Consider the following 22,720-nt stretch of genomic DNA (forward strand, 5'->3'; position numbering starts at 1 on the left):
ACATAGAACTTCATGTAGGACACCACATGCACATAGGATATGTGTCTATTTGTCAATTTTATACAAGTTAAAGTGCCTATGTTTGCACACCCAAAATTGGAGAACATAATCAATTGAGGCCAAGTTAAAAAGGCCGTTTATGTTTTATGCCTGAAAATCTATTGCAACTAAAAGATGTGTTGTTGCAGTGTGTGTAGTTTCAACAATGCATTTTAGAAGGTTCTAATTAGGATGAGTGACTACTTTCTTATGCTAAATTTCTAATTTTATAATTTAAGAACTACTCCTCTGTTCTTGGCAAAAATAGTTAATCCAAATAATATATTGTCATTACTGAAAACCAAGAAAGAAATACATAATCCTTGGTGGTGACATGGTCTTATTTCAAGGATACACAAGTATATATAGATCTACAAATACAATGACTTATATAGCATTTTGACAGTGCTCGACAGACATCCAAATGAATCCAACGCTTATAGAAATATTATACACTAGAATATTTTTACATATATTAATATGATATTGTAGTATTAATTCTTGATCTACCAACATCTACAGTGGAATAGGGATAGCTAGCAGAGGTTGAGCTTTTGCCAGGGTAATACCAAATTTTTCCTCCATGTCCAAATCTTTAGGTGCGATTCCACCATCTAGCTTCCAATTAAAGGTATTTATCAATGAACCTAGCGCGATTTGAATCATCCTGATAGCCAAAGGCAATCCAGGGCAAATTCTTCGACCAGCACCAAATGGAATTAGCTCAAAATCCCGACCTCTAACATCTATATCTGACTCCCAAAACCTCTCCGGCTTAAAGTCCAAAGGGTCTTCCCATAGGCTAGAGTCACGCCCTATTGCCCATACATTCACAAGAACCTGCGAGTCTTTTGGAATAGTATAGCCATAAAGATCAACATCTTCCTCAACTTTGCGCGGAATTAGGAAAGGAACTTGTGGGTGTATTCGAAAGGTTTCTTTTACGATGCACCTCAAGTAAGGTAATTTTGCAACATCAGCTTCATCTATTAGTTTGCCTCTGCCAATTGCTTGTGCTAGTTCTTCTTGTGCTTTCTCGAAAGTATGTGGATTCTTGAGTAGTTCAGCCATAGCCCACTCCAATGTATTTGACATCGTATCGGTCCCTGCTGCAAACAAGTCCTGCAAAACTTACTGGTTTAAGATCCTATAGAATATACCATATAAAATCAAGTGAGATTCCAAACATATGTTGCTTTCAATTAGGCAAACTGAAATGTTGTCAAGGAAGAAAATGGGACCGAATACTGTTGATAAGGCATGGCATTATTGCCACAAGCATTTAACCAAGCTACCAAACAAACAACTTGTTGGAACATACAATTAATAAATACTCCCCTTTGATTTTGATTTGCCACCGAATTTAAGAAAATAACAAAGATTTTTAATTTTGTGATCTTAAATTGAAAATACGTAGAATGTATCAAATTATCATTAATTCAATCTTATGATCTTAAACATATTATGTGAAAATTTATAATTAACTAGGTATGAAAATCATTTTTTTTTTATCTATAAACTAAAAGGAAAAGTAAGATAACTAAATTCAAACCAAGAAAATATTTGATAAAATGTTCCCTCTACCCGTCACAACTCATCAGTAATTTATGGCAACCATTTGCATAGGACTATACTTTGCAGTGGAGTATACTATGCAACGTAGAGAAACAAATAAAATAAAACAAATGAACAGAAAGTTTCTTTAAATCGGACAAGTAGGAGTAGAGAATAAACCAACCAAACACAGTTGCTCGATTTGATTTCTGTCAATTTCATGAGGGCTAATGTCGAGAAGGGCATCTAACACATCAATATTTTCACGATTTCCCATTTCCCTTTCCTTTAGCCGCTCATCGATCAAATCACTCATAAGGTGAAGAATTTTAGTGAAATAATCAGTTGAGCGACGTCTTATACCTTGTGGATCAATCTTTTTAAGAAAGGGAAAATAGTCCACCAAATTGGGTTTACCAACTTCAACCATGATCTGCCACACCAATTCTTTAAATTCCTTAGCAGAATCGGAAAATGGATCAGTCAAATCTTTAGAGAAAATGGTGTTGGACAACATGTTATTAATCTGTGTATAAAAGAATCAGAATTACTGATTTCAATAAACTTTGCAGAAACACGAAATAACCAAAGTTTAAAAAACCAGTAAGAATAGATGAACAGAAATTAATTGACAAAACTAAAATCTGTAAAAAAACGTACCACAATCTGGAAAAGTAGAATCAGAAAAAGATCAAGCTCACTGAATGCACAGTGTCCCCTTAAGGAAATTATTCCCCTCTAGTATCCGAGGTTTGATTTGGAATGTGTCCTCCCAGGATAGAATGATCTCAATCAGCAGTGTATTGATACCCAAAACTCTGGTGTCAGCGAACCACTCAACAGCAGTAAAACACACAAAGAAATTTTGTGCAGAAGAAGAAGAAGAATCAGAAAAATTCGTAAGGAATAAATCTGAAGAATCAATGTATTTATAGGCAAGAGGAACTGGTTCCGAAAGGTTGCAATCCTTTCAGAATCCACACGACCATTCATGAAAGTTTGCAACCTTTCAAACGGTCATGGCTGTTTCTGAAAGTTGCAACCTTTCAGAACAGTCACTGCGGGAAATATAAATAAAACGGGAAAGATTTAAATAAAACGGGTTGAGCGTGGATCTGAGTCGGGTCGGGTCAATTAACTAATTAATTGAATCGGTTAATTAACTAATTAAAACGTTGGCCATTTAATTTAATTAATTAACTAAAATAATTAAAACAAACTTTGTCCAAAAATAATCTCTCGAACGATTTTCCAAATCCAAATCCAAATCCGAAGCCGAAGCCGAAGCTGAGCCGAGCGAGCGACGACGACGACGGCACGAAGGGGGTCCCTCTTTCCAACCCTTTTAACAATTAATAGGAGTGTTTCTATATTTAAACTCTCCTATTTTTCTTTCCACCACCGATGAGGGACAAATGTCTTTTCAATGTCTTTTTAATAAAGCATAAGAGGACTTTTCAAGTTCTCAACTTTTCAAGTTCCCAACTTTTTCTAAGTTCCTCTTTCATCTTCCCTCAATTTCCCATTAACTTTTGCTACATACCCAACAATCCCCCACATTAATGGGCAATGGTTATAACATAAGGAATGCACGGACGAGTGTGTACTTTACAAGCAAGAATCAATTGCATCTGGATAAGTAGGTTTCCCCTTGGACTTTCCGTAGTGAACATATGTCGGATATACCCGGTCAATCGGTAGATGCGATATCTTTGAACCGTCGAGCTTTGGTGTATACCTAGACAACCATATGTTACACAATTAACTCTTTACCATTTATGGTTCTTACGGTTGTGTTCGTTTCAGCCATGAACACCTCATGGTTTCATGAGTGTATAGATAATAGGCTTTTGACATAAAATTCTCTTTGAAGTGGCTTACACTTCACACTCACATAGGTGATTTCTTACCGTGTCATCTTGTAGATACACTATTTGGTCAAATATGCCAAACTTAGCAAATCATTAAAAATTTTAAGCTTTATTAACTCATTAACAAGCCTTAAAGTCTTAATCTTGTTCCTGAACATTGTCTTCATTATGAGAATGGATTGAGTTGATTGACAATGTCGAACTGTCAGTCACAACTTTGTTTTTCTCCTTGAATCTAGCTCTTGGGATCTCCAGTCTACTAGATAGAGATACCGCCATGCTGACTTATCCTAAGCCGTAAACCCATTCCCTTAGATGATCTTTCAACTGCCTCTCTCACTAGGCCTTTCGTTAGTGGATCTGACACATTATCGCTTGACTTCACATAGTCAATTGTGATAATTCCACTAGAGAGGAGTTGTCTTACGGTATTATGTATCCGTCGTATATGACGAGACTTCTCGTTGTAAATAACGCTCTCTGCCCTACCTATTGCTGCTTGACTATCACAATGTATGCAAATATGTCCCACAAGTTTGGGCCAGAATGAAATATCCCTTAAGAAATTCCGGAGCCATTCAGCTTCTTCACCGGCCTTATCTAAGGCAATGAATTCAGATTCCATTGTGGAGCGAGCGATACATGTCTGTTTGGATGATTTTCAAGAGACTACTCCTCCACCAAGTGTAAACACATAACCACTTGTGGATTTTACTTCATTTGACCCGGTGATCCAATTTGCATCACTATATCATTCAATCACGGCAGGATACTTATTATAATGCAAAGCGTAGTGTTGTGTATGTTTCAAATAACCCATCACACGTTTCATTGCCATCCAGTGAGTTTGATTCGGATTACTAGTGAACCGACTCAGTTTGCTAATAGCACATGCTATATCTGGTCGCGTACAATTCATAATATACATCAAACTTCCCAACACTCTGGCATATTCCACTTGAGAGTCACTTTCGCCTACATTCTTTTAAAATGTAAAGCTTAAATCAATTGGAGTTTTGACAACATTGAAATTCAAGTACTTGAACTTATCCAATACTTTTTCAATATAATGAGATTGAGATAATGCTAGTCCCTGAGGAGTTTTGAGAATCCTGATCCCTAAGATCAAATCAGCAACTCCTAAGTCCTTCATATCGAACTTGCTGGACAACATGCGCTTAGTAGCATTTATATTGTCAATATATTTACTCATTATTAACATGTCATCAACATACAAACAAACAATGACTTCATGATTCGGAACGTTTTTAATGTAAACACACTTATCATATTCGTTAATCTTGAATCCATTTGTCAACATTGTTTGATCAAATTTAGCATGCCATTGTTTGGGTGCTTGCTTGAGTCCATAAAGCGACTTCACAAGTCTGCACACTTTCTCTTCTTTACCAGGAACCACAAACCCTTCAGGTTATTCCATGTAAATTTCTTCCTCCAACTCTCAATTTAAGAAGGCTGTCTTTACATCCATTTGGTGGATTTTAAGATCATGCACTGCCGCTAGTGCTATTAACATCCTAATTGATGTTATCCTTGTTACTGGAGAGTATGTATCAAAGTAGTCCAAACTTTCCTTTTGTCTATATCCTTTGACTACAAGTCTAGCCTTATATTTGTCAATAGTCCCATCGGCTTTCATTTTCCTTTTAAAGATCCACTTTGATCCTAAAGGTTTATTTCCTGGAGGAAGATCAGCCAATTCCCAAGTATGATTACTTAAAATTGATTCGATCTCACTATTGACTGCTTTTTTCCAATAGATTGACTCAGATGACGACATAGCTGCTTTAAATGTTGGAGGCTCATTTTCAAGCAAGAATGCCACAAAATCTGGTCCGAAAGAAGTGGATTTACGTTGGCGAGTACTACGCCTAGGATCATCATTAGGTTGTGCATTTTCCTTTGATTCTTCCCGTGGTCGTTTAGATCTTTCACTTGTCAACTCACATTCAGTTTTATACGGATAAATGTGTTCAAAGAACTCAGCGTTATCTGACTCAATTACTGTATTCACATGAATTTCAGGATTATCAGATTTGTGAACCAAAAACCGGCAGGCCTTACTGTTCACAGCATATCCAATAAATAGACAATCCACTGTTTTGAGTCCAATTTTCACCCTCTTGGGTAAAGGTACTTCTACCTTGGCAAGACACCCCCACACTTTGAAATATTTCAAGTTGGGTTTCCTTCCTTTCCATAACTCATATGGAATCGATTGCGTTTTGCTACGGGGTACCCTATTGAGTATCTTGTTAGCTATAAGGATGGCTTCTCCCCATAAATTTCTTGGTGAACCAAAACTGATTATTAAGGCATTCATCATTTCCTTTAATGTTCTGTTCTTCCGTTCAGCCAAACCATTTGACTGTGGTGTATAGGGTGCTGTAGTTTGATGGATAATACCATATTCCAAACATATCTCAGCAAAAGGAGATTCGTATTCTCCACCCCTATCACTTCGAATCATTTTTATCTTTAGATTCAATTGATTTTCCACTTTATTTTTGTATTGCTTAAATGCATCAATTGCTTCATCCTTACTATTAAGCAAATATACATAACAAAATCGAGTGCAATCGTCAATAAAAGTTATAAAATACTTTTTCCCACCACGAGATGGTGTCGACTTCATATCGCATATATCTGTGTGAATTAAGTCTAAAGGTTTTGAATTTCTTTCAACAGACTTATAAGGATGTTTCACAAACTTACTTTCCACACAAATTTCGCATTTCGATTTGTCGCATTTAAAATCAGGCAATACTTCTAAATAATTAATTAACTAAAATAATTAAAACAAACTTTGTCCAAAAATAATCTCTTGATTTATCATTTATCCGAAGCCGAAGCCGAGCAAGCGACGACGACGACGACGACGGTGCGAGGGGGGTCCCTCTTTCCAACCCTTTTAACAATAAATAGGAGTGTTTCTATATTTAAACTCTCCTATTTTTCTTTCCACCACCGATGAGGGACAAATGTCTTTTCAATGTCTTTTCAATAAAGCATAAGAGGACTTTTCAAGTTCTCAACTTTTCAAGTTCCCAACTTTTTCTTAGTTCCTCTTTCATCTTCCCTCAATTTCCCATTAACTCTTGCTACATACCCAACAAAACAAATTTAAGGAAGTTCTAAAAGCTGCTCTGCCGATATCCACTGCTTCACCAACTTTGCTACTTTTGTGACAGTAATCAATCAACTCCTGGATCTTTTTTGTCCTCAGATGCTCGTTAGCGTCTAGCTTGTTTCCTGTGAATATACTAAAGGGAATAAAAAATCAATCTACTCTAATCTTTAGTGTAAACAAATTGGGCCAGGACTCATTTTATCCCGCTCAAAATTAACTCAATTACAGCGTTTACCTGAGAAGATGTGAGAGTTCATAATCTTACGAAGCGTTCTCCACTGAGAATTGTTGACAGGTAACCATATAACTGATAAATCATTGTGATTGCAGGCACGGAGAGCGTCAATAACAAACCTATTAGAAAAGGCTAAATCTTGCTTTTGCATCACTTCTTTTGCCCAGAGGGACGACGAAATGATCACTGCGTTTATTTGTCCCAATTTGAGATTCATAATTGGGCCATATTTTTTTGCGAGTTGGGTAAGTGATATGTGGGGTTTATCACCAATCAAATGAAGATTTCCAATGATTGGCAAAGGGAAGGGACCTGGTGCAACTCTTTTGGCTCTTCTAAGTGAAATGAATACTCCACGCACCAAAATCCAGACGAATAACAGTCCTAGCAAAATGTTAATGTAATCCATTATTCTCTTTAGTTTCTTGGAATATATTGGTTCTTGGAGGCAATGGAGTCATAGCCTTACAAATATATATACGGTGTGGATGTATATTGTATCTCATTGTAGGTGTGGTGTATGTTAGATGTATGTTGTCCTATATGCTTCAGTGTCCCTACAATTACGCACATGTGCCATATAAGAATATATCAATATGTATATAACTATGTATCTTTGTGTATATATATGTCTTGTATGTCAGGTGTATTTCAAGCAGATGCATGATATACGTATGACATACAACATAATACAAAGATTAGTTGAATTTTATACGTTTTGCAAAATTAGTGTTGTTGGGTTTTGTAAAGTTAATAATATTGCTATAATTAACAATTAATAAGCATCATTAATATTGCTACTTAATTAAAAAAAAAAAATTAGCATATATATTCAAGTGCGTAATTGATATTATATTCAAGCATCTAAAGTAAATTTATTGACGAATTTAAGAGGTGATCAACTTATCCAGTATACTTCTGATCCTGTGAAGTAATTGTGATGAGAGGCTGAGCTTAATCCTGTGTCAGAAATGACAAATTTGGTCAGTGCAACAAGTTGTCCAAGTAGGGCATCAAGACAATTGACCTATTTCGTAAGAGTAAGGCATCTCCAACCCTAATATCTATTTTACTCTTTAAATATAATTTTTTTTTCCAGACAATCAACTTCAATATAATATTTTATTTTATACTTTAAAAAAAATCTTCTTTTTTCTCCTCAATATTATATTAATATTTCTATTTCAATCTTATTTTTTTATAAAATTATATTTCCCCCTAAATTTCTAAATAACATAAATTGCAAGCTAATATTATATAATATACAAATTAATGGACAATTCAAATAAAAGTAAAATTATTAATGAAATATAATTACATAAATACTCTACTTTCAAGATTATTACATTGCTCTCATAAATGTTCTATTAATGCATTACGGAGTTCAAAATAAACATTTTTATCCTTAATTATTTTATGTCTAGCTAAAATTGTTCAAATCGAAGATTTTCATGCAACAAGAACAACTACGAATAATTGAAAAAAGAAATCAACAAGCATCACCGCAATCACAACTACACTAATTATGTGGATCATACACTAATTTTTTCTGAATATTGTTAAATATGAAAACGACCTACCGAATTACTAAATTATTATTGTGATAAAATTATTATGTATTGTTATCTTGTATTTAAATTATTATGTTATGTATTGTATTTTTAAATTAAAATTTTCATCTTATCATTTAATTTTGTGCATTCTTCATAGTGAAAATTAATAATGATATCAAACTATATTAAAGTGATGAAAATTTAAAAAAGTTGAAACGTTATTAATTCGGAATGAAAGTAGTATATATTAAATAATATATTTTTTAAAAATATTATATTACTCTTAAAATAAATTACTAATATTAGTGATATAATAAATGGTCTTATACGTAAAATAACATGTTAATCACAAAATAATAAAAATAATAATAAAATTAAAAAAAAGTGAAATAAAGAGTGTGAATAGTAATTCTCCAAATTTGGAGGACTACTATTCACCTCTCTATAAATAGAGAATAAAGAGTCATTTAGAAAATAATTGGAGAGTTCATTTTCTATTTTACTTTTCAAATATAAAAAATGAAGAGTAAAATAAAAATGGATCGGAGATATCTAATATCGTTCCTGTCCAAAATAGTTAACCTACCAGATGTCAAATGGGTGCATTAAATGATATAATAAAATAATGCCGAATTTTGTTTGGCGTATCTAGGTTGCCGTACACCAGAAGGAAAAGGATTGTCCATTTCACTGGTCTTGTCACCAATGTACTCAACATGGTAGGGAACCGGAAAGGTAGCCTCCTTTCTATGAAGGACTAGATAATGAAAGGCCCCGGGCCCAATATTACAATTTTGTATATATATATATATATATATATATATATATTTATAATAGAAATTTTATTAGTTTTTGAGAAAAAAAATTATTATGATATTTTCAAATAAACATGATAAGAAAGAATAATAAAATATTACATGATTCAATGATTTTTTAACATCATGTTAAACATATGTATTCGAATTAAATAATAAATTAATGATATTCTTTTTCTATTTTATATAAAAATTATTCAAGAGAAAAGATAAAAATTATGAGTGTTAATATATTAACAGTTTTCATAAACTATATGAAGCAATAAAGTCTAATGATCCATCTATAGATTAGTTTTGAATATACTTAAAATTTGTTTTATAGGTGTTTAACAAACAAAAATAATAACCTACTTGATGAAAATTAAAATGAATTATCTCATTCTTTACAAAGTGATAAAGGATGAAAAAAGAGTTTTGACTTTATGTCTTGTCTTTATGTTTATTAAAATTAGAATAACAATTTAGTGTAATATGCAAATAATTTTTTCTAAAGTAATTTATATGTCTGATGAATGAATATTTTACCTCAAATAAAGAGGATTTAAAAATATTTACAAAAGTTAACTTCAAAGCAAAAGGGGCACATCCGATTGACCATTTAGGGAATTAGTTTGGGTTGGCCATTTTTAGAAAATTAATTTAGTTTAAGGTCTATTTGTTTACTTTTTTCAAAATATTAATCAATTTTAATGTGGATCATTCTCACGAATACCCTTATTTGAGGTGGTTTAATTCTTGTTTCTCAATATTTTATTTAAGTGAAAAAAGTCGTTGGTAAAACTTTTCCTAATATTAAATTATAAGAAGTTCTATGGATAGTTTATCTTAATGGATAATATAATTTTTTTACCATGGTACAATATTTATTTATTTTTCTTGGTAAAATGAATATATAGTTATAATATAATATGTATTGTTTTATTATTTGTATTAATTTAATGAAAAGATTGCATAAAGTTTCAAATTATGCAATTTTCCGTATTATAATTATGCATTTTTATTGTCAATTTTTTCGTAGATTTTAATTAACTTCAATTAATTTATCTTTCTGATCACCAATAAGTTATATGATCAAAAACATGAATAATATATTAATTTGTATTTTCGATTCTTATTAGAGACAAAAGAATAATAATATTAAGTGTTAATAGATAACTTGAAAAATAAAATAGGTTATATACTATAAAGATTTATGAATGAAATTTCGATGGGCAAACTGATAGGCAGTTCCTCTTAATAGAGATTTACAGGAACGTATTTTATGGAGAATTATAGACGGAATGGTGATGGATATTATATGCCCTTTGATGCGAGAGCAACAGTAATTAATGCTAAGGCAGTAAATGAAGGAGTTGATAATTTAGGCTTTGCCCTTGTTCAAAATAGAGAAGACGCTGTGTATACACTTATTTTGACTATTCTTGAACATTTTAGTGGTAGATTTACCAAACAATATGAAACCATTAGATCTCTACTAAATGGTCTTAGATATAGACATTTAGGTGAGTTTAGATGGTATAAAGACACTTATTTGAGTCGGGTAATGAAACTTCCCGAAAATGATGTAGAATTCTGGAAAGTCAAATTTATTGATGGCTTACCTTCTTTATTTGCAGAAAGAGTAAAAAAGACTCTTAGAAATCCACAAGGAATTATTCCCTATAGAGATTTTACTTATGGAAAGCTTATTGGGGCTTGTATGCAAGAAGGCATAAATTTGTGCAATGAGTTAAAACTCTCAAGACAGCTTAAGATGGATAAGCTTAGAGAAAAGTCTCAATTAGGAGATTTTTGTACTCAATTCGGTTTACCGGATGCTTCAAAAAGCACCAACCGAGAAACTTCTAAATCAGAATCTCATAGATCTCATCATAAGAAAAGAAGATCTAGAAAAAGGACTAGAGAAGAAAGAGATGAGTGTAGGGCTCATCGTAAATCTCATAGATTTACCAAGAATAGGTCTAGGCGAAATCTTGATAAGATTAAGTGTTATAAATGTGGAAAATTTGGGCATATAGCTCCAAACTATAAGCTGGAAAAGCTTAAGACTCTAGAACGTGATGATGATATTCAAGAGAAGATTTATAGTTTTCTATATACTTCTGGTTCTGAATCAGATTATAATGATTCTGAAGCAAGTTATGCAACAGAGGATGAGCAACCTGAGCCTTCTAAGGTTCATCAAGATTCGAATGATGCTTGCAAATGTCATAGTGATATTTGTCACTGCGAACATGATGAATTTTACAAGTTGCAATCTCAGTTCGAAGACATGAATATGTTCACTATCACTACAGACAATGTGATAGAACTTCTAAAAGAAGTTACCGATAATACTCTTCGTGAAAAGATCATTCAATTGGCTGCTAGTAAAACTAGCTCTTCAACTAGTATTCCTAGTAATAAAAAGGTTAAAGATGAGTTTAATTATTCTGCTCCTTACTCCTTGTCTGAAGTTCATAATAGACTCTCTTCTAAACAAACCATGATTATTCGTGATACCTCTTTTGATGATTTAAAAGGAGAAATTGAACATTTGAAGGAAGAAATTAAATTTCTTAAACAAAATCATATTATTTATGATCACCGTCTTACTCAGATTGAGTCTGCTAATAGCAAAGGAAAAAATAAGGTTGATGAATCTACTGCTGAAGAAAATACTCTTGCCAACAATTTGAATATTGATCCGAAACAAAATATGTTTTTAGGAATGATGCAAATTGTTACAGCTCATAAATGGTATGTTAAATGTACTATATTAATTGATAATACTTTTTCTATAACTAACATTGCTATGATTGATAGTGGCGTTGATGTGAGTTGCATTCAAGAAGGTTTAATACCTACTAAATATTTTGAAAAAACAACTCATATGGTTAAATCTGCATCTGGTCATGCTTTAGATATAAAGTATAAATTATCTAATACTCGTATTTGCCAGAATAAAGTTTGTATTCCCCACTTCTTTTTCTTGGTAAAAAATCAGTTATATCCTTCCATTATTCTTGGAACTCCGTTTATAAAAGCAATTTATCCTTTTACTAATATAAACGCTAAAGGATTTTTGGCTACTTATAAAAATTAAGATATTAGTTATAATTTTATCACTGAACCTATTTCTCGAGATATTAATGCTTTAATTGAAATGAAACAAAAGCATGTCGATTATTTACAACTTGAGATATGTTGTATGAATATATTCGATACTTTGAAATCTACTAAAATACAGGAAAAGATTAAACTCATTTCTGAACAAATGACCATTGATATTTGTGCTGATCATCCTAGTGCTTTTTGGAATCAGAAAAAGCATATTGTAACTCTTCCATATGAAGATAATTTCTCTGAGGAAAATATTCCTACCAAATCTCGTCCTTGCCAGATGAATACCGAATTGGTCGAATTCTGCAAAAAGAAAATTGATAATTTATTGCAAAAGGGTTTAATAAAACCTTCCAAGTCACCCTGGTCTTGTACTACATTTTATGTTAATAACGCAGCAGAAAAAGAATGAGGTGTTCCCAGGTTAGTAATTAATTATAACCTTTAAATAAATTTTTAAAATGGATTAGGTATCCTATTCCAAACAAAAGGAATTTATTATCAAGACTATATGATGATAATTTCTTTTCAAAATTTGATTTAAAATCTAGATATTGGCAAATCCAAATATTTAAAGACCATTCTTATAGAACGGCATTTAATGTTCCGTTTGGACAATACGAATGGAATGTAATGCCCTTTGGTTTAAAAAATGCTCCATTGGAATTTCAAAAGATTATGAATGATATTTTTAATCCTTATTTGGATTTCATCATAGTTTATATTGATGATATTTTGGTATACTCAAAGACTCTTGAAATGCATATTAAGCATCTAGACATTTTTAAGAAAATAGTTATTCAAAATGGTTTGGTCATAACTAAACCTAAAATGAGTATTTTTCAAACAGAAGTTCGATTTTTGGGTCATTTGATTTGTCAAGGAAAAATGACTCCTATTCAGCGATCTATTGAATTCGCATCAAAATTCCCTGATATTATTACAGATAGGACGCAATTGCAGCGGTTTCGGGGAAGTTTAAATTACATTTCCCCCTTCTACAAAAAATTGTCTCGAGATTTAGCTCCGTTATATGATAGGCTAAAAAAGGATCATAAGAAGCCTTGGACTAATAGTCTTACAGATATTGTAAAGACTGTTAAAGAAAGAGTTAAATTTTTGCCTTGTTTAACCCTTGCTAATCCTGCTTGGCCAAAGATCATTGAGACAGATGCGTCCAATATGGGTTATGATGGAATATTAAAACAGATTAACCCGCATGATAAAAATGAATACCTTATTCGGTTTCATTCAAAAAAATGGAGCGATGCTCAGAAAAAATATGCAACGGTAGCGCATGAAATGTTAACTATCGTTAAATGTGTTTTAAAATTTCAGGATGATCTTTACAATCAGAAATTTGTGATAAAAATAGATGCTCAATCAGTCAAATATATGTTTGATAAAGATTTTAAGCATGATGCATCCAAATTAATATTTGCTAGGCGGCAGGCACAATTAGCCCCTTTTGATTTCGAAATTCATTATAAAAAGGGAAGTGATAATTCCCTCCCAGACTTCTTATCTAGAGAATTTCTTTCTTCTTACAAAAAAATGGGTTTTCTTGACTTCTTTATTGATATTACTTTGGTTACAATTTTGAAGGCAGTTCCTCTTAATAGAGATTTACAAGAACGTATTTTATGGAGAATTATAGACGGAATGGTGATGAATATCGTCGCTAATTACATGAATGAACAAGAGTTATATGAAAGATTTTATTGTTTTGAAGTTTATGACCTTTTAGATGATTAAAACTAAATGCTATGTTTGCAGGATGGATCTTCCTTGGGTAACCAAGGCTAGAGAAAGGGGCAGTTATACTCGCGGAAGGGGAAGATAATCCTCCTCAAAAACATCAGGATCATCATACGGATCCTCATCCAGCTCTCCAATTATACAAAGGGGAGGAATGAGCTTAGTAAAACTAACAAGCTCTTCAAAAGAAGCTACTTCTTCGATACATCTGGATGATATTCAAGAAAATAATTCATTATACGCCCAACTGAGAGCATATTTGTCTCAAAAGCAAAGTGATACTTTTGCATCAGTGGCGAAAGAAGAGGTTGATGATATTAGATCCTATTAAAGGGTAGTAAAGAAGGAAATGATATTTCTTATTGAAAACTCTGAAATACAGAAAAAAGAAGAACCCTCGAAGATATTCCAACGATATGTACTTAACGGATTATACTTCCCAGGAGAGTCATACAAAACCCGCTCGTATTACGAGACCATTTTAACGAATACAGGTAGTGTTGAATTTCAGCATTTCTCAGGTTATAACACCAGTGAGAACGTTTATAACTTCTTTAAAATGATCATAAAGAAGATTATATCAATTGAAGATTGGGGTATATCCTCGATGAAAGAAAGACAGATCAACCTCAATAAAATCCTTACCAATTTCACTTATTGGGATTATATTAACGCTTTCAGCAAAGTCCTTTATTATAACAATGAAAGGCATAAACATACTTGGTTTATCAAGGTGTGTGCAAAGATATTTGTTGACCCAATTTCTAACTGGTTCTTAAACTGGTGGTCATACCACGGATCGACGGTAAAGATTTTACCTGATTCCTTTTTAAAGTTATACAAAAATTGGGTCAAGGTTTCACCAGACCTTAATGATTTATACCACTCAGATCATGTTTGTTATATACAACAAATTAAACAAATTTATTTCTTCATAGAATTCTCCATTTCATGGATCCATAAATGGACCCCGAAAGTAGGTTTTACTGAAGAACAAATTTCATGCTTATATCGGATTTATTATAATAATTTCTGGGATAAATTAATAAAGAAGGATCCCATAACTAAATCATTATATGGCCAAGAATTATTGGACTCTATTTCTCAAAGAATCCAAGATTATGGTACTATTCCTCACAAAGGAATAATTGCTGACAACTCCGTCAAACATATTGCCAGAAGAATTTCCATTCAAGATGGAAATAAAGAAGAAATGATAAATGAGTATTTGGATGAAATTAAGAGGAATCTACTCCTCAATATCACTCACTATGAAAAATCAGACACTTCAATGAGAAGTGAAACAAGTGATGATATCACAGATGATGCTCAAGAGGCCCAGCCTTGTGAATCGGCAAAACCCGTGACAGAAGATATGTTGTCTAAAGCAGAAGGTTTACTTAGGAAGTTGAAAAATAAAGACAAGATGACAACTATTGATTAACAGTAGATACACTGTTAAACTACAATAGAAAAACTGTTACTGTACATTTGGGACCCATTGATAAGGGACCCATGGTCACTGTAAATCACTGTAGATCGGTCACTGTAGATCACTGTAGATAGATCCCTTTTTCTTCTATAAATAAGATCTTTTGTAGTTTGAAGGAGGGGCATCGAAAAACACTCTCTCTTCATTAATTTTTTTTTTAAGTTGTTTGTTTCTCTTAGTTTGTAAAGCTCTCAGTTTGCCGGAGGTTCGCCGGAAGTAAATAAAGTTGTTGATATTTCTCATCGGCCCTGTTGGCCATTGTTACAAGGTAATTTAATTCTCTTCTTTTATTTTTAAAATCTTTTTATATCTCCGATCTGGAAGCTGTGACTATGTCCAGCTAAAAATTTATATATATGCCGGATAACTAACTTCTCTTTTATATAGACCATGAATGAATCTAAGCTTTATTTAAATATAGAAGAATTTTAGTATGGCTTCTCGACTTGGTTCTGAGATTGAGGTACAATCAGATCTAGTACTACTTTTATTGGCTTTGTCTTTATGACTCCATCTGATGAACCGTGATTTTTAGCCCGAAATTGAGTTTGATAAGTAGGGCGCTTGATACCCGGTTAGAACTATCAAACAAGGAGTAAGGAGCAGAATAATTAAACTCATCTTTAACCTTTTTATTACTAGGAATACTAGTTGAAGAGCTAGTTTTACTAGCAGCCAATTGAATGATCTTTTCACGAAGAGTATTATCGGTAACTTCTTTTAGAAGTTCTATCACATTGTCTGCAGTGATAGTGAACATATTCATGTCTTCGAACTGAGATTGCAGCTTGTAAAATTCATCATGTTCGCAGTGACAAATATCACTATGACATTTGCAAGCATCATTCGAATCTTTATGAATCTTAGAAGGCTCAGGTTGCTCATCCTCTGTTGCATAACTTGCTTCAGAATTATTATATTCTGATTCGGAACCAGAAGTATATAGAAAACTATAAATCTTCTCTTGAATATCATCATCAAGTTCTAGAGTCTTAAGCTTTTCCAGCTTACAGTTTGGAGCTATATGCCCAAATTTTCTACATTTATAACACTTAATCTTATCAAGATTTCTCCTTGACCTATTCTTGGTAAATCTATGAGATTTACGATGAGCCCTACGCTCATCTCTTTCTTCTCTAGTCATTCTTCTAGATCTTCTTTTCTTATGATGAGATCTATGAGATTCTGATTTAGAAGTTTCTCGGTTGGTGCTTTTTGAAGCATCCGATAAACCGAATTGAGTACAAAAATCTCCTAATTGAGACTTTTCTCTAAGCTTATCCATCTTAAACTGTCTTGAGAGTTTTAACTCATTACACAAATTTATGTCTTCTTGCGTACAAGCCTCAATAAGCTTTCCTTAAGTAAAATCACTATAGGGAATAATTCCTTGTGGATTTCTAAGAGTCTTTTTTACTCTTTCTGCAAATAAAAAAGGTAAGCCATCAATACATTTGGCTTTCCAGAATTCTAAACCATTTTCGGGAAGTTCCATTACCCGACTCAAATAAGTGTCTTTATACCATCTAAACTCACCTAAATGTATACATCTTAGTAGAGATCTAATGGTTTCATACACTACTAAAAAATTGTCAAAAAACGACTGCCAAAAGCGACGGACTGCGTCGCTTTTTTGGTCAAAATTGACGGAAAAGCGACGCAGTCACTTTCGTCGCTTTTTAGCTCGACGCTTTTCAAAAAGTGACGGACTGCGTCGCTAAAAAAGCGACGGACTGCATCGCTAAATAAGCGACGGACTGCGTCGCTTTTAGAGACGGACTGTGTCTCTTTTAGCGACGGACTGAGTCATTTTTCGACTTTTTTTTTTGAATTTTTTTAATAAAGCGACGGAGTCCGTCGCTTTATTTTAATTTTAATTTCTAAAGGGTGACGCAGTCCGTCGCTTTTCTGGAAATTTATTTTTTGAAAATCCCAGAAAAGCGACGGATAAAAGGACACTGTCCGTCGCTTTTCTAGAAAATTTATTTTTAAAAACCGAAAAAAACAACGGACAAAACCACGCTGTCCGTCGCTTTTTCTGCAATATTTTTGACACTAGCAGCTCGCAGCTTCTGCTGCCCACCTGCAAATTCAATTCAATTTTATTCTACACTATTCAGCCCAATCAAACACACACAATTATAAACAGTCTAAACAAAACATAAAATAACAAACTTAAAATAACATTCAAAAGTATCTAAATCATAAATTAAAGACTTATAAAATCTTTTAAAATATGTTTTAAAATTTCAAAAAGTTCATAAATGTCAAGAGATCTAAACTAGGGAGTGAGATGTACATAATCATCTTCATCACTCTCGTCGTCGGTGTCATCGGGAGCCGAAGTAGTAGGTCGGCGAGCGAGGTTCATCACTTGTTCTTTGATTTGCTGAACGGTCTCACTCATGCTTTGTTGTTCAGCTACTCTTTTCCGCTCCGACTCTGCTAGTGCCGCTGTAAGTTTAGTTATTTGATCCGACATAGCAGCAATCTGAACACCGTCAAGTGCCTCAGCTTGACGTGACGATCCAATACCTTCTAAGCCTGACTGAAGGCGTCTAACATCGTTGCGAGAGTCTAGACCATAGCATCTACCCTTGTGTGTCCCCCCTACCACTTTTTCTTTCCAAATCTGAGTGGACAGTTCAAGTGTCAATTGAGCCGAACTATCTAGATTCTCAGCGACGTACTTATGAAAGTCATTCTACATATTAAATATAAATATTGACATCAATATATATACATATCATAAATATATTCACTGTTGATATATATTATTCATATTAAATAACTTACAAAAGTTCGTTCGGCCCTTTCCTCCACCCATACATCCGGAGCCGACTCATTTTCTTTCTTCCTGACATGAGTCTTTTTGAAAACTTCTGGTTCAATGGGAGTGCGTCCCAATTCTTTTTCCTATAAATAAAAACTGAAATTTATAACTATATATATGTATCAACTAATTATTTATTTAAAAGTTTGAATTAGAACTTATTTAAACAACTTAACAACTTTAACTAGTTTAGTTTTGACTTAATACAACACTAAATCCACCAACTAAACCACATTAATTAATTTAACTTATTTAAACAACTTAACAACTTTATAACTTGAACTAGTTTACTTTTGACTTAATTCCAACAACTAAATCCATCAACAAAACCACATTTTTTTAATTTAACTTATTTAAACAACTTAACAACTTTAACTGGTTTAGTTTTGACTTAATTCCAACAACTAAATCAATCAACAAAACCACATTTTTTAATTCAACTTATTTAAACAACTTAACAACTTTAACTAGTTTAGTTTTGACTTAATACAACACTAAATCCACCAACTAAACCACATTAATTAATTTAACTTATTTAAACACCTTAACAACTTTAACTAGTTTAGTTTTGACTTAATACAACACTAAATCCACCAACTAAACCACATTAATTAATTTAACTTATTTAAACAACTTAACAACTTTATAACTTTAACTAGTTTACTTTTGACTTAATTCCAACAACTAAATCCATCAACAAAACCACATTTTTTAATTTAACTTATTTAAACAACTTAACAACTTTAACTAGTTTAGTTTTGACTTAATTCCAACAACTAAATCAATCAACAAAACCACATTTTTTAATTTAACTTATTTCTAAATTTAAAGCTAAGTGTCAACACTAGATGGACACAAATCGATCTTGCAAGAAAATCAATTTTGTCATCAATAGGATCAACTAGTGTCAACTAGTGTTGGTACTCATGCTTAACAAATATATTATTTTTAAATTTAAAGCTAAGTGTCAACACTAGATGGACACAAATCGATCTTGCAAGAAAATCAATTTTGTCATCAATAGGATCAACTAGTGTTGGTACTCATGCTTAACAAATATATTATTTCTAAATTTAAAGCTAAGTGTCAACACTAGATGGACACAAATCGATCTTGCAAGAAAATCAATTTTATCATCAATAGGATCAACTAGTGTTGATACTCATGCTTAACAAATATATTATTTCTAGATTTTAAGCCAAGTGTCAACACTAGATGGACACAAATCGATCTTGCAAGAAAATCAATTTTGTCATCAATAGGATCAACTAGTGTTGGTACTCATGCTTAACAAATATATTCTTTCTAAATTTAAAGCTAAGTGTCAACACTAGATGGACACAAATCGATCTTGCAAGAAAATCAATTTTGTCATCAATAGGATCAACTAGTGTTGGTACTTATGCTTAACAAACAATCGATGGACACAAAAATATTATCATAAAATTAAAGCTAAATATCAATACTAGATGGACACAAACACATTATTGAAAACAATTGTACTTGAACTTTAGAAATTTAGAAGCACCAACCTTATCTCCTACTTTGATTAAAGAAGCAATATAGTCTTGTATCAACTTTTTTAGATGTTGAGCTTCCTCAGTTGCCTAGCACGAAAAGTTCTAAAATTAGTTAAATTTCAAGTTCAAGTTCTAATTCTAAGTTCAAGTTCTAATTTCAAGTACAAGTTCTAAGTTCAAGTCAAATTCTAAGTTCAAGTTCTAAGTTCAAGTTCAAATTCTAATTTCAAGTTCAAGTTCTAATTTCAAGTTCTAAGTTCAAGTTCAATTTATAATTTCAAGTTCAAGTTTTAATTCTAAGTTTAAGTTCAAATTTCAAGTTCATGTTCAAATTCTAAGTTCAACTTCAATAACTAAGTTTAAGTTCAAGTTCTAGTTCATGTTCAAGTTCTAAGTTTCAAATTCTAAGTTCAAGTTCAAGTTCTAATTCAATACACTAATTAACAAATTCAATACTCAAATTTCAAGTTCTAAGTTCAAGTTCAAATTCTAATTCTAAGTTCAAGTTAAAGTTCTAATTCTAAGTTCAAGTTCAAGTTCAAATTTCAACATCAAGTTCTAAGTTTAACTTCAAATTCTAAGTTCAAGTTCAAGTTCTAAGTTTCAAGTTCAAGTTCAAGTTCAAGTTCTAATTCAATACACTAATTAACAAATTCAATACTCAAATTTAAAGTTCTAAGTTCAAGTTCTAGTTCTAAGTTCAAGTTCAAGTTCTAATTCTAAGTTCAAGTTCAAGTTCTAATTTCAACATCAAGTTCTAAGTTTAACTTCAAATTCAAGTTCAAGTTCAAGTTCAAGTTCAAGTTCAAGTTCAAATTCTAAGTTCAACTTCAATAACTAAGTTTAAGTTCTAATTTCAAGTTCAACTTCAAATTCTAAGTTCAAGTTCTAAGTTTAAGTTCAAGTTCTAAGTTCAAGTTCTAGTTCAAGATCAAGTTCTAATTTCAAGTTCAAATTCTAAGTTCAAGTTCAAGTTCTAAGTTCAAGTTCTAATTTCAAGTTCAAGTTCAAGTTCTAAGTTCTAAGTTTAACTTCAAATTCTAAGTTCAAGTTCAAATTCTAATTTCAACATCAAGTTCTAAGTTTAACTTCAAATTCTAAGTTCAAGTTCAAGTTCTAATTTCAAGTTCAAGTTCTACTTTCAAGTTCAAGTTCAAGTTCTAATTTCAAGTTCAAGTTCTAAGTTCAAGTCAAATTCTAGGTTCAAGTTCAAATTCTAATTTCAAGTTCAAGTTCTAAGTTCAAGTTCTAATTCTAAGTTCAAGTTCTAATTTCAAGTTCATGTTCAAATTCTAAGTTCAACTTCAATAACTAAGTGTAAGTTCAACTTCTAAGTTCAAGTTCAAGTTCTAAGTTTAACTTCAAATTCTAATTCAATACACTAATTAACAAATTCAATATTCAGATTTCAAGTTCTAAGTTCAAGTTCAATTTCTAAGTTCAAGTTCAAGTTCTAATTCTAAATTCAAGTTCAAGTTCAAATTTCAACATCAAGTTCTATGTTTAACTTCAAATTCTAAGTTCAAGTTCAAGTTCAAGTTCAAGTTCAAGTTCTAATTTCAAGTTCAAGTTCTAAGTTCAAGTCAAAATCTAAGTTCAATTTCAAATTCTAATTTCAAGTTCAAGTTCTAATTTCAAGTTCTAAGTTCAAGTTCTAATTTCAAGTTCTATGTTCAAGTTCAATTTATAATTTCAAGTTCAAGTTCTAATTCTAAGTTCAAGTTCTAATTTCAAGTTCATGTTCAAATTCTAATTTCAAGTTCATGTTCAAATTCTAAGTTCAACTTCAATAACTAAGTTTAAGTTCAAGTTCTAAGTTCAAGTTCTAGTTCAAGTTCTAGTTCAAGTTCATGTTCTAAGTTTAACTTTAAATTCTAAGCTCAAGTTCAAGTTTTAATTCAATACACTAATTAACAAATTCAATACTCAAATTTCAAGTTCTAAGTTCAAGTTCAATTTCTAAGTTCAAGTTCAAGTTCTAATTCTAAGTTCAAGTTCAAGTTCTAATTCTAAGTTCAAGTTCAAGTTCTAATTTCAACATCAAGTTCTAAGTTTAACTTCAAATTCAAGTTCAAGTTCAAGTTCAAGTTCTAATTTCAAGTTCAAGTTCATGTTCAAATTCTAAGTTCAACTTCAATAACTAAGTTTAAGTTCTAATTTCAAGTTCAACTTCAAATTCTAAGTTCAAGTTCTAAGTTCAAGTTCTAGTTCAAGATCAAGTTCTAATTTCAAGTTCAAATTCTAAGTTCAAGTTCAAGTTCTAAGTTCAAGTTCTAATTTCAAGTTCAAGTTCTAAGATTAACTTCAAATTCTAAGTGCAAGTTCAAGTTCATGTTCAAATTCTAAGTTCAACTTCAATAATAATTCAAACTAGTCCTAAATTCAAAATTCAAACTAGTCTTGAAATCACAAATTCAAACTAGTCCTAAAATCCCAAAATCTAACTAGTGCTAAAATCCTAAATTCAAACAACTCCTTAAATACCCTAATTCAATCTAATCTTACAATTCCAAAATCAAACTAATTAACTCAAGAAATACCAAATTTCAAACAAATCCTAAGACACCCTAATTCAAACAAACCCCAACATTAAAATTTTCATTTCACAATCAACAAACACAAACTAACAATCAAATAATCCCTAATTCAAACTAACCATCAAAAACCCCTAAGTTTAACTTACTAACTAACAATCACTCAAACTAACAATCAATAAAAAAACTAATTCAATACACTAATTAACAAATACAATACTCACATTGAAAGAAATTAAAAATAATATTATGAAACCCTAACC

The 22,720-nt window shown here is 31.9% G+C and overlaps 1 protein-coding gene across 1 annotated transcript; it reads right to left on the bottom strand.

Moving 5' to 3' along the window:
- Positions 1 to 466: 466 nt before the first annotated feature.
- LOC125840170 (geraniol 8-hydroxylase-like) lies at positions 467 to 7,259 on the bottom strand. The gene is made up of 4 exons (XM_049519133.1): positions 6,851 to 7,259; positions 6,595 to 6,737; positions 1,778 to 2,119; positions 467 to 1,161 (listed from the first exon to the last, which is right to left on the bottom strand). Exons 1-4 carry the CDS (start codon positions 7,257 to 7,259, stop codon positions 556 to 558), a joined length of 1,500 nt encoding a protein of 499 aa, XP_049375090.1. The 3' UTR covers positions 467 to 555.
- Positions 7,260 to 22,720: the final 15,461 nt, after the last annotated feature.

The sequence above is a fragment of the Solanum verrucosum genome, unplaced genomic scaffold, assembly GCF_900185275.1.
Source record: "Solanum verrucosum unplaced genomic scaffold, falcon-dt-bn FXZP01000180.1, whole genome shotgun sequence".
NCBI lineage: Eukaryota > Viridiplantae > Streptophyta > Magnoliopsida > Solanales > Solanaceae > Solanum > Solanum verrucosum.